General features: G+C 42.0%; 1 protein-coding gene across 1 annotated transcript; it reads right to left on the reverse strand.

The window, feature by feature from the left end:
• Positions 1 to 945, reverse strand: LOC130878156 (olfactory receptor 1P1-like). The gene has a single exon (XM_057775971.1). The coding sequence runs from the start codon at positions 943 to 945 to the stop codon at positions 1 to 3; it is 945 nt and encodes a 314-aa protein (XP_057631954.1).
• Between the last annotated feature and the right edge of the window lie 11859 nt (positions 946 to 12804).

Below are 12804 nucleotides of genomic sequence, written 5' to 3' on the forward strand. Positions count from 1 at the left end.
TTAGGAGAAAGAGACTTTGACCCTGAAAATTCTGACCAGTGCCCCCTTCATGTCTTTGTTCCTCAGGCTGTAAATGAAGGGATTCAGCAGTGGAGTCACCACCGTGTACATGACAGTAGCTGCTGTGTCCTCTACCACTGAGTTGGAGGTTGAGGATGAGGGGCACAGATAAGCCCTTATCACTGTTCCAAAGAACAAGGCCACCACAGCAAGGTGGGACCCACAGGTAGAAAAGGCCTTGCGCCTCCCTTGAGCAGATGGGACCCTGAGGACAGCTAGTATAATGCGGATATAAGATACAATGATGAGTAAAAGGGGGGCTAATATGGCTGTACCCCCCAAGAAGAGAACCACAAGCTCATTAATTCTGGTATCAGAGCAAGAAATCTTCATCAGGGGCCCCAGGTCACAGTAGAAATCTGGAATGACCTTCTTGGAGCAGAAGGAGAGCCGGAATATGAGGAAGGTGTGTGTCATGGCAACAAGATTTGTAAGGGTCCAGCAGGCTGTCACCAAGAGTGAGCAACGCCTGAAGCTCATGATCATTGTGTAGTGGAGAGGGTGACAAATGGCCACAAATCGGTCATAGGCCATTGTGGCCAGGAGGAAGCTATCCATGTCTCCAAAGGTTAAGAAGAAGTAGAGCTGGACCAGACATCCTGCATAGGAGATGGTTCTGCTCTGGGAATAGATGTTCACCAGGGCCTTGGGTACCGTGGTGGAGGTGAAAAGGATGTCAGCACAGGACAGGCTGGCCAGGAAGAAGTACATGGGGGTGTGGAGTCGTACATCAGTAACAATGGCCAGGACAATGAGCAGATTGCCAGCCGCAGTAACCAGGTACATCCACAGGAAGAGCAGGAAGAGGATGCGCTGCTGCTCTGGCTGCTCTGAGAGTCCCCAGAGGAGGAACTCAAAAGTGCTGGTCTGGTTCCCTCTTGCCATGAGCACCGAGGTCAGTGAGGGAAGTCCTGAGCTTGCTTTCTGAGATGTTTCACTCTAGAAGATTGCTGCACACACCCTTCTCTGAGATTTAGAGAAGAATCACAGAGTTTGCATAGTAACCATTTGGAATATTCATAGACCACTTATTGCAGCCTGCCCAAGATGTTCTTCCAGAAAGTTCTGCAAGATTCAAATTATAACCATTAAAATAGTTCTTGGGTATTTTTCTGCATATCATCTGAACAAGGTAACTTTGCTTGAACTATATATAATCTTACTTAGCAAAGCTCTAAGAATTCAAGATTTGTCATCCACTTCATATGTTCTATAGGTACTGAATGCCAACACTACACCTGGTTCAGTGACAGATTACTAACACAGTAATAATCTATAACTCCAGACAGTCTTCAATCTCAAGATATGGGCACAACTATCTATACTGAAATCTTAGGCCATTTGGATTCAGCCTGCCAAACCCACTCAAATCAATCTTGGATCCATGGGCAACTGTTCTGATCCAACAGTGTCGCAAACTTAATATTCTGAAGACAACAGCTCATGCTTCCCATTCTTCTAGAAATCATGTTTCTCCAGTAAGAAAACTACTTAGTAAAGACTTGTGATATCTAGACTATTCTCAGAGATTCAGTTAAACAGGAAGAAAAGATCAAAACCACTGCTGTCTAGAATTGCAAAACTGGGGAGGCACTTGTGATTCTAGCTCATGGGATATGAAGGGAGAAAGATCAACAGCTAATGGCTAGCCTCCTCTACGTAGTGAACTTGAGTCCAACCTGGGCTACATGAGAGGTCATTTAAAGAGATGGAAAAATGTAAAACGCTAAACAAAATAGTAAAATATATATGTGAATATGTACATTATCACTCTATTTCCAGTTATGCCCATGAAAATATTTTACTTCCAATCTTCTACTTAACTTACCAAATATATACTGCATAAGATGATAGAACTAAGCCCAATCTCAAAAAACTGATAATGAACCAATTTATGACCTCTCATAAAAATTCAATTAAAATTAATTTACAGGACTTAAAGAAGACAGTAGCAAAATTAGAAAGTAAACATGCCTCATCAATTTGGAAAAAAAACTAAATGTATTTAGTGGATAATTATTAATAACAAAAAAGGCATTTTAAAATTTTGAATTCTATAAAACATATAATAGGTTATTGCCAAGCGGGACCACTGACTGTGTTGTAGAACACTGTCATTTCCTCCTTGTTAACTATGCATTCATCACTCCCTCCCCAAGATCTCTCCCAGGACTTCCTCCCCTCTAAAGACCACTATTCTACAAGCATTGAATTATCATACACTACCCATAAATGTGTGCAATTATATGCCAGTTACAAAGTTAAATAATTTTAACCCTCTAAATTACTGACTGCCTAGAAAATAATCGTAATAATGTCACACATCAGAGTCTATGGAATACTATTAGCACAGCAAAAGAAAATACACTGCCTCAAACACCTTTGCAAGATACAATAAACAATATAATACACAAGGACAAGAGCAAAGTAAAGAAAAGCAGGAAGAAGGAAAAACATTTAAAGTGGAAATGAAGCTCAACATCAGAAAAGTAACAAAGCGTTTCTTATTTATATCCATCAGGCAGTTTGTCTACATGCAAAGGAATGAATTAGAACTCTACCTCAGATCATATGCAATACTAATTCAGAATGGACAAAGGTCTAACACATAAGAGCTAAAATTATAAAAGTCTTGAAAGAATATACAAACCCAAATCCAGCAGGTCCCTGATGCCAAAACTTCTAAATCTTAAATCCTCTCAGAGGAACTAGCAGACCTCACTGCAATCCTGTGCTGAGCAAGGAAGGTAAGGGTCATGAGTTGCCTGAAGGTCACACATGAGAAAAGAGCAGAACCTGGGTGTGATCTCTACTCTTATTGATTCCAAATGGCCTACCGTGGTGTGGTGTGCTTTAGACAGAACAATAGTCTTTCAAAGCCCATGCTTGAACCAAAATCAGTCAGTTGCTTTGGCAGCTGTTGTTCAGTGACAGGGACTTTCTACCATGGTGGTCTAACAGACTCTGCTTTGTGGCTCCCCAGTTGTCTTTCTGGGCTAGCTCTGTCCGGGTGGTCTCCTAGGGACCCAACCCTTATCTTTTCCACAAACAGTCCCACCCTTGTTGTGTGTGCACTGTTAGTCAAATGAGATAGTTTTCAATTCCTCAGCCAGGAAGAGTTTATGTCAACCCGTACCTGGACTTCCGGTGTGGATTTTCCACTCACATTCTTTGGGTATGGGATGCTCCTCCAGCAACCTCTACCCCATCACTTCATTAAAGTTACACCAGTTCCCAAAGACCTCAAAGCCTTTCTGCACCTAACTGGCTAGACAGAAATTAAACTTCACTGCCACTGTTTAAACAGAATAATTAGTCACGATATCTGCTAACTCCACCGTCACCACCACATGAAAGGCCAGCCCCTCCCTTTTATTTCCACTGTGAACAAAGAGTGCTCGGTATGTACATGAACATTGGGCACACATAGCTCTGCTGCTCCTTTCTGTCCTCAGAAAGTAGGGCGCATGAAACAGAAACTAGTCACCCTGATTTCTGAGAAAGAGTTCAAGGGGGGACTTTCTACTGGCCAGAGAGACAAGAAATTTCAAATTCTATTTTATCTGCAGTTGTGTTTAATGGGCCAAGTACAGGTTTGCCTTGATCAAGATCCTAACATATAGGATCCACCCCCAGGAAGAAACTCCTCAGACAAAGCATGTACTCCATTCCCCCTAGAATATTCTCCATTCTGAATGTATGCTCTAGGGTGAGAGTATGAGACTTACTTCCAGGCTGAAAGATGCACCCAGAATTTCCTCTACGTGAAGGAGAAGGTTTATTTCACCTGCCTGTCCTACTGCCGGCAAAGATGGCTCTATCTCACTTCATGATCCTTGCTCACAGAGCCTTTACTGGCCCACCAGTCTTAGGGCTCCTCCTTCATTGGCTCTCCCTGCAGTCCATTTCCTGGACCCTTCCACTGAAGTGTTTGTTGAGTGCACCAACTTCCATAGGAATCCTGTATTTTGGAAAGATTTGAAGTGTATCTCATCTTTCCTCCCAAGCACTGCAGTTGTCAAGACTTTCACTGTCTGGTGATCATAGATTTATTTCCTCTTCTATTTGCTCTTTGGGAAGCAAATCTTATATTTTCTTCCAATGATAAACAAGTGTCCTTTAAGGATGGTGTTCCACCCCAGTTGTGAACTTACCATAGTGTATGGGTGTGTTCCAGTCATCGTAACAATGACCTGTGCCCTCTTCTTCAGTTCTCTATGTTGATCAAGGTAACATGAAAAGTTACCTGAGACTCTGAGGCTGTTTCTCTTTCAAATGGAGTCTAATAAGCTCACATCCTGAAGTCTCCTTTGGTGCTCAAGGGAGCCCTACACACCCCCATGCAGCAGAACTGCAGAATGAGCTCTGTTACTCAACATCAAGACCCCAATAATATCGCATGAAGTGTTCCAGCCCCGGGCTGTCAGAGGACTTACCCATCTACTTATTTTCCCAAAACAACTAGTGTGAGATTCCATCTCTTATGAGAAGCTGGAGCTTAGCAATTGCCTCAAGATGCACACATTCCCTCAGGAGCAAGTTCTTGAAAAGGAGATAGATGTGGTCCAGTAGCATTGGACGTCTTCCAAGAAAACTCATTAACTCTCTGTTCCCTAGACTGAACTAGAGAATGCTACCTCATCTAACTAAATAAAATCCCCTTTGGCCCATGACTTTTTACATACCCTCCTTAAAGTAAATCACAAGCTTCTTCTTTAAACAGGTCAGAGAGTAAGACCCCGAAATTGGTGGAAACATACCAAGAGACAAAGACGTCATTTTGAACGTTTTTTATTGGTTATGTCTTGGATAATAGAACAACAGAATAATGATACTAATGCATCATAACTAAGTAAAAAATTGAAGATAAGCATATCTCACTGGTATATGTTGATGAATGAGGAGAGGGCGAGGTGAGGAAAGAAAAGGAATGCCAAATCAAGAAAGAATGTTCATCCTTGAGGATAGAATTAAACTAATAAATTTTATATTTGAAAAAGCAATACTGGTGAAATGTGACAGCAGTTTTTGCAAGCTACTTATTAACAATGATAGAAAAGTACCATCTATCTATACATATTTCTGTGTAAGTCACCCTTTACGAATGATCAAAATGGCATGCCTACATTTAAACAAATCATGTGTCTTCCAATATGATGTACTACAAAGGACAAAAAAAATGGCTTTTGTGTTTTCCTGGACAGATGTATATATAAACCTATGTAAGATGCTAATCTAGGATTTCTGGCTTTGTTCTCCAACAACAATAATGATTCAACAACCCACGGAAGAAATTACTCATAACATGTTCCTGCTGATGTCCAGTAAATACACCCCAGGATCTTTGGTGTGTACAGCAAGGTATTTCCTTCCAAAGAAGCCTCATCTCTCCATCTCAATGGACCAGAAGCATGAAGGGCTTGGGAGGGTATCCATTGAATTACCACAACTGTGAGCATTGACTAACGGCTTTTCTTCAAAGCACAGTGATTCTCTCCCACAGTGAGCATGAGCCCCAAGACAGCAATGAAGTTGCATAGCTACCAAGGTAACTTAAAGACTAGAAATTTACCAGTGCTGCACTCCAGTGCCGAGGGATCCCATTCCCTATCGCAGAGTCCCATGTCCTCTCCAGTTCCCTTCTCTAATCATGACATTGGAATGAGTGAGCACTGAAATGTGTTGCAAACTTAGGGCCTCACAATCAGATCCAGCCCAGATTGTCAGCCCATTTGTCTCTACAGAGGAATGAATAACCCTCCATGTGCCTTGGGGGATTCCTGGTTTTTTATCCTGTCATAGATTATGACTTCAACATTGGTAGCTATCAGTGTGTCATTTCCCTACATTAATTCTCGGGACATCAATAAGAATCCGCTGATACTAAACCTTCATATTGTTTTTGTCTTCATGGCTAATAAATGCCACAGCTACCAGATACCCCAGGACTGTGCCTCTTACTGCATTTTCTCATGAGGTACCTCTGATGATCTTTAGAATAATCTTGTCACTGTATTTTGTGTTACTCTTTTTTGGGGGGAAGGGGATTCAAGATAGGGCTTCTCTGTGTAGCTTTGGAGCTTGTCCTGAAACTCACTCTACAGACCAGGCTGGCCTTGAACTCACAGAGATTCACCTGCCTCTGCTTCCTAAGTGCTGGAATTAATAATGTGCACCACCACTGCCACACCCTGGTGTTACTCTTGAACCAGTCCTCCAAGAAGGAGCTTAACCCTGTCATACACAAATTCCAAACATGCTGATACCATCATCCCATTTTAAAGTCTCATTTCTGACTGTGTAGATGGTGCTTAAGGGCAGAAGCTCAGTCTATAGCAGCCCCAACAAGCCAGGCCCAGTCACACAGATCCCAATTAAAGACATGACCAATGGGCTGGGTAAGGTAGTATACACCTTTAATCCCAGCACTTGAGAGGCCAAGGTAGGCAGATCTCAATGAGTTCAAAGACAGCCTCATCTGCATATGGAGTTCCAGGACAGCCAGGCTGGCATAAAGAGACCCAGTCTCAAAACAGTCAAACAAGAAAAATATGTGCTATGGAAAAACTTATCAGTGTGTAGGACAAAGGACAAATAAGGTGACTCAGTGACCCCCAAGCTCAGAGGTACTGATATGAGCTTTAAGTTTAAAAAGAGGAAGAACTGGGGTGGAGAAACAAGAGTGTATGCAACTTAGCAACCCTAGTCAAGACATGGTCCTTTCCATCACTTGTTCAGCTTTGGTTCTGCATGGTAATGCAATAAATGGTTCATCTGTTAACTGCTGTCATTGCCCAGAAAGACCAGTTTTGGTTCCTCTAGCATTTTCTTTAACCAAGAACAAAGCAATAACTTAAATTTTCTTCATGTAACATGAGAAATAGGATGTCTTTTTCCTGGGTAGGGAGATTGTTCAGTCAATAAAGTGCTGACCAAGTAAACAGAAAGACCTGCTGAGTTCATCCCCCAAAACCTACATTTTTTTAAAAGCCAGTGCAGTCGCACATGCTGGAGATTGTTGGCCAGTAAGCCTAGCCTACTTGAAAAGTTCAAGGCCAGTAAGCAATCTTGTTTCAAAAGATAATATGGGTACCTCTGGTCACAAGAAGCAGAGAAGTCAAGATGCAAGTGAGTGGAAACTTTTTTTTCTGCTAACCCTCCTATGGAACATTACCTACTTTTTGTGGGAGAATTGTCATCAACGGTCTCATTCAACTGTGGGACCTACATGTGACATTAATAACTAGCGAGGCGAGATGCACCCACTGGTGCAATAGCGGCAGGTCTGTTGCAAGGGTAGCCGACATCTTTCTGACTCGACATGAGGCCCATTCCTGTTGCGGGATATTTGATCACACTGTGAAACTCTGAGACTGCACTAATAATATTAACCTTAGACCGGGGCAGAGCCAGCCACTAGTTGACAAGAATTAGCCATAGAGAGTATGGAGGACCAATGAAGACTGATGTACTGGAAGGAGTAGGGAAGGAACTAGAGACTTTTGGTTTGGGATGGTGTGGAGAGATGCTCTCTTGCTGGGTTTCTAGGCAAAAATGAAGGTTAGCTCGTTGCTCTCAGCTTCTCTGATCTAGTAGGTTTTCATCCCAATATATGACTCCCAAGTCTTTCATTGTAAGTAAAACAACTTAGATAAAAGCAACATTTATTTGCTATTGTTAGACAGTTTTGACAATGTAGAAATGGGAGAACCTTGTTTGTCATTCTCACCATTGATTCAGACCACATAACCCTTCCACTCTTCACCCCATATCAGCAGCAGCTGCCTCTGTAGCCGTGTGCTACTCATAGGATGAACAAAACTTCCTTCATCATCCACTCCCATGAGTTTCTGACAGTTGGTGGCTAGGAAGGAGATATTCAGCTTCATCTTGACACTCACATTGTCATTCTAACGCCTTCACACCAGTGAAACAATAAGTCCAAACTACTTTTACCTCTCTTCAATTGCATTTCTGTTTTGCTTCTAGGTACTTAACGTATTATTGCAACTCTGTTTCTGTCAAAATGTTCCATAAACCATTCTTGTTTCTAAAAAGCATTCAATGACAAAGAAAATAGCCAAGCTGAATTTTCCTGGAGACAATTACATTTTAGTCTCCTTGACCTGAAGGAAAGCTCCCAAGATTTATTTTTCTATTTTGGGAGGAAAAGATGGCCAAGATTCTGTACATAAGCCAGTAAAAGCCATGTTCAGTGCCCACAAAAAACACTGGTAAATACTAGAAGATTAAAACATCATTTTCCTCTTTGACACTAGATTATTTCTCCCCTTCCATAAATATTCTAGAGATAAAATGCATAGGAGACTCTGAGAAGGATGCCAACACCCCTAAATATGTTTACCAAAGAAGAAACACTTATCATTGGATACTATAGTATCTGTGACTGTCCATGCACCAGACATGGGAACATAGTCTACATATTAGACAGACAATAGCAGAGCCACCAGCATGGTGTGATCTCTTATTTATCTATAGGTATATATCTACAGGAAAATACCATTCAAAGTGTTTCAATATTGATTATATATACAGTTTGATATAGTATTTAGAGAACAGTCACATGACCATTAGTAAAATAGTAGGTGAGTTCTTAGTATATTATACACAAATTTATGTAGTAATGATGTAATAATTAGAGAGTTGAGAATTTGGCTCAATGTTAGAGCCCTTCTACATATAGCAAGTGTACGACCTCACCTTGGGTGCAGTTCTCATCTCTAAAAAACATAAAGTAGTAAAATAAGTTAATACATCCAAAGTGTGAACTAAATAACATGAACTATTTTAAGAATACATATAATTTAAAATACATACTATTTTAAGAATTACAAACAATTAATTCATTATTTCAACTTCATTAGGATATTATTATTCTTATTACTGTTTCCGTAAGCAAACATTGACCCAAGGCATCTATCAAAATATATGCATCAAAGTCACCAACCGATGAGCCAGCACTGACCACACTTTTTGATACAGGAGGTACTGAATCACAGGGCAACAGCCATTATTAGGGTGACTAAAAGGGTGACATATGTATATAATAGTCTAGATTCTGTAGACTCTTCCCATCTCTCAGAATCTAGAAAATCTGGAGACCTGCCATCAGCATGCTACACCAAAGAAAGCATGACTGCACTCTGATGTTTCTCTGGTCAATCCTAGTGAGAAGATGAGCTGTGATTCTCTTTCTTTGAGACACTAAACAGCAGGTAGACCTATGTATAGGCTTGCAGAAATACCAGATCTCAATTATACCAGGGGCCTTGCAACTCCCAAGTGTTGTTCCTAATAGAGTCTGAACAGCAGAGGTAGAGAAATCCCAACAGAGAGAATGGAATAGGTCAGCCCAGAGTTTAAACCTTGGAGACACTCTCTCCAGGAAATTCCAAATCACTCTTGAGAGACACTGTGTCCCCTAAGGGCACAGGCAGCTTTTACATGAGTCTCAACAATTACTAAGACTTGAATGAAGACCTGGGAGAGTGATGTTTCAAAAGACTTTATAGCCTTTTGATGAGTTCCAATCTTCTCTCCGCTAAGATATGCAGCTGCCATTTGAAAGCTTCCTCTTCCTCCAGCTCCATTCAGGACAGCATTTTGTGTTCCTTCTACTCATGGGCCAGACACTCAAACCCATCTCAAACACAGCACTAATATGCTTCTCTACAGCATGCCTGTCCCCCTAAAGGAATGCTAGCAGGTGCTAGGTCAACTGCCAGGACCCTTTAAAACAACTGATCCGGTAGGGCAGGGGACTCTGAAAAGCATGTCTGTTACTGCAGCTTAAAGCAACAGAGCACCAATGACTGCAACACTGTCGTCCTCTCCTTTCCCCTCACAAAGCTCCCACAAGGTAAGTGGAATTATAACTTTTTAACCAGAGGTCCTTCATCAGGTGAAATGAAGTGCCAGAGGCACTGAGTGGCAGCAGTAAAACTGGGGCACAAATGTCAGCCTCACCCTTGAATCTGCATTCTCAAGATCTGATGGGCAAAAGGCAGCATGAGAGAATCCTGTCTGACCACACTTTTCCTGGGCTTTATCCACACTCATGGGACTAAGAAGCAGCAGAGTTTGTAGTTTGATTCCAGTAGTCCTACTCACTATCTGTCCCTGTAAGCAATGTTGTCTGTGTTGTATGTCATGAGCATAGGCACTCACACAAGCCCATGGTTTTCAGGGAAGAGCTGCAAAGATACCTTCTGCTCCGTCACATCAGGGTGCCTAGCAGTGGGCCTTCACAGAGTTCTGACATTTCATTGTCAAAACACTTAGCGCTGACTACTAGGGAAATCTGAGTGCCTCATCTTAGACCTTGTCTGTGTGCCTTCAGTGAAGCACTTGGATTTGGGTGACACTGTGATCTCAGAGCACATTTTCTAGGGAAGGGGTATATAGCAGTCAGCAATGTGCTGGACTCTGACCTCCGTCAGGCAAGCTTAGAACTCTGACTAGCCTGGAGCTTTCCCCTGTGGGTATCCAGACTCCTTTTCCTTGAACTAGTTTCCCGATGAAAACAGCACCTCCCTGTAGAAAGCAGTCTACTTCCCTGCTCCGCCCATCTCCATTCTGAAGTTCCCATGCAAGAGATCCTGTCTTCTTGTCTCACTACTTTCCCCATTGATTACAACAGCCTCCCCAGTCTGGCATCAATTTTCCTTATATTCTTAAGCTTTATTTTTTTTATCTTTGTAACTGATAGCAATCACATGTTGCCACTTCCATAATCACTTCACAAAAAGATCAATGTTTGTATTTTTAAGAAAGATTGGATACTTCTGTCTCCAGAAATGGGAGTAGAACCCGCATCCACAATTTCTAGTATCTAATGAGAAGCGCCCTTTCATGGGGCCAAAGTCACACACACTACCAAACCTACTGTGGAGTGTAGGCTGCTGTATTCCTGTCCCCTGACCTGGGCTATATCCTCTTCCCCAGATGAAGATGCATAGCACGTTCTGTCTGTCACTATAACCTAGGACTCAACCATTTTGTCATTGAAGATCAATCCACAGTAAATAAGCTATTAATTTTGTGTTGAATGAGCCATCAGTTTAAGAGTAACACATCTCATCTGTAGAGCGCAGATATATTTCTTCAGTCCTGAGAATAGACCTCTCTACGAAATAGGTTGGTTCGGAAAGGGAAAATAGACATGAGAAAAAGAGTGCTGCTAAAGTAGATGAGAAATCTGAGTGGCTGGAGGGACGGCAGTGCACTTGCCAGTCCGCAGGAAAGAACTGCTGTTGAGCTGCAGAGATTAGAGAGGACTGAGGATTGAGGATGGAGAAAAGTATCTGAGAAAATGTACAAGAACAGACAAAGACTGACCTGACATGAAGATGTTCTCACGGTTGTGAGAAATAAGACAGACGTAGACACATGAAAATGATATGTACCAGAAAGTGCTAAGAAATGCTCTTTTCATAGATTTGGGATTATCAATGAAGAGGGAAGTAACAACCAAGCCTCTGGGACAGTGCTCAGATGGGTATCATGGTGAGTCAAGAGGAGGGTGACACAGTTTGGGGTGGGCTTCCATTGACAATGGGACTTCTGCTGAATAGTGTGTATGGTCCAAATGGATTCAGGTATCAAGAGGACGAGTCCCAAGCTCATGTGATTTCTCCAGCTGGAAAGTGGGAGGGAGGAAAGGGATATTGTCTGGGGATGGGAGCTTTGGTGAACAGAGCACACTCATCCCATTGTTTGGAAGGGAGATGTGAAGATGTTGTAACTGGACTATTTCTGAAATACAACAAAGTGGAGATAAACTGGAGATCAGCGTGAATTGGGAGTTGAAGTCTAGATTCACAGGAAAGTAATAACCTGGGGAGGAACTCTGAGCAATTAAATAATGTTAGAAAAGATCATCCAAGCGATTTTTCTTCTTTTTGCCCTCTCTTTCTGCCATTGGTCCTGTCTCACTTGGCATGATACAAGGCCCAGGATTGTCAGCCTCTAGTGTGTTGGGATCCCTGGGTAAGGGTCCCATGCAAATCAGGACATAGGAGATGCAGAGTATGAACAACTGCATAACAAGCTTTATTTTTCATGGCTTTTTAAAAAGCATTCCCTCAACTCTCAAACCCCCCTTTACCCACGTACATGATCATGAGAAACTCTTACCTAACCCTGCATGAAGCAATGTCTCAATAAATAACAGTAATAAAAATGAAAAGAAGTCTGTAGAAACAAAGCAAAAAGTATACAGCAGCAAAGCACTTCCTTATTCTGTATCTGGTAGAGTATGAAGAACTGAGCTCAAAGGCCACTTTCTTACCAAGGGTACAGATTCTGACAGAATGTTGAGAAATGAGCAGAGAAAGTATACTTTCATCTATGCTTGGTTTGCCAAGCAGTCGTTTCCCAACTTCGTCTCATCTGTCCCAGGAGGAGCCTACACTCTAAGCCAGTTCTGCATCTCCATACAGGATTATTCTCCAATTGTGAATAAACCCCTCACTTCACCCTTCACCTCTCTACAATGAATACTTCCTTTGTCTCTTACTGCCCCAAAATATGACCATGAGCTTCATGGTTAGGCTCTGAACTTATCCATTCCTAAATCTGTAGGGACTTTATTTCAAATACAATCTTTGTTATAAGAATGGTTATGCTGGGTGGTGGTTGCGTACGCCTTTAATTCCAGCACTTGGGAGGCAGAGGCAGGTGGATCTCTATGAGTTCAAAGCCAGCCTGGTCAACAAGAGCAAG

This window comes from Chionomys nivalis, chromosome 7 (genome assembly GCF_950005125.1).
Source record: "Chionomys nivalis chromosome 7, mChiNiv1.1, whole genome shotgun sequence".
NCBI classification, from domain to species: domain Eukaryota; kingdom Metazoa; phylum Chordata; class Mammalia; order Rodentia; family Cricetidae; genus Chionomys; species Chionomys nivalis.

Coding starts and splice junctions, on each gene's coding strand:
- LOC130878156 (XM_057775971.1), bottom strand. CDS start 945: ATGGCAAGAGGGAACCAGACCAGCACTTTTGAGTTCCTCCTCTGGGGA.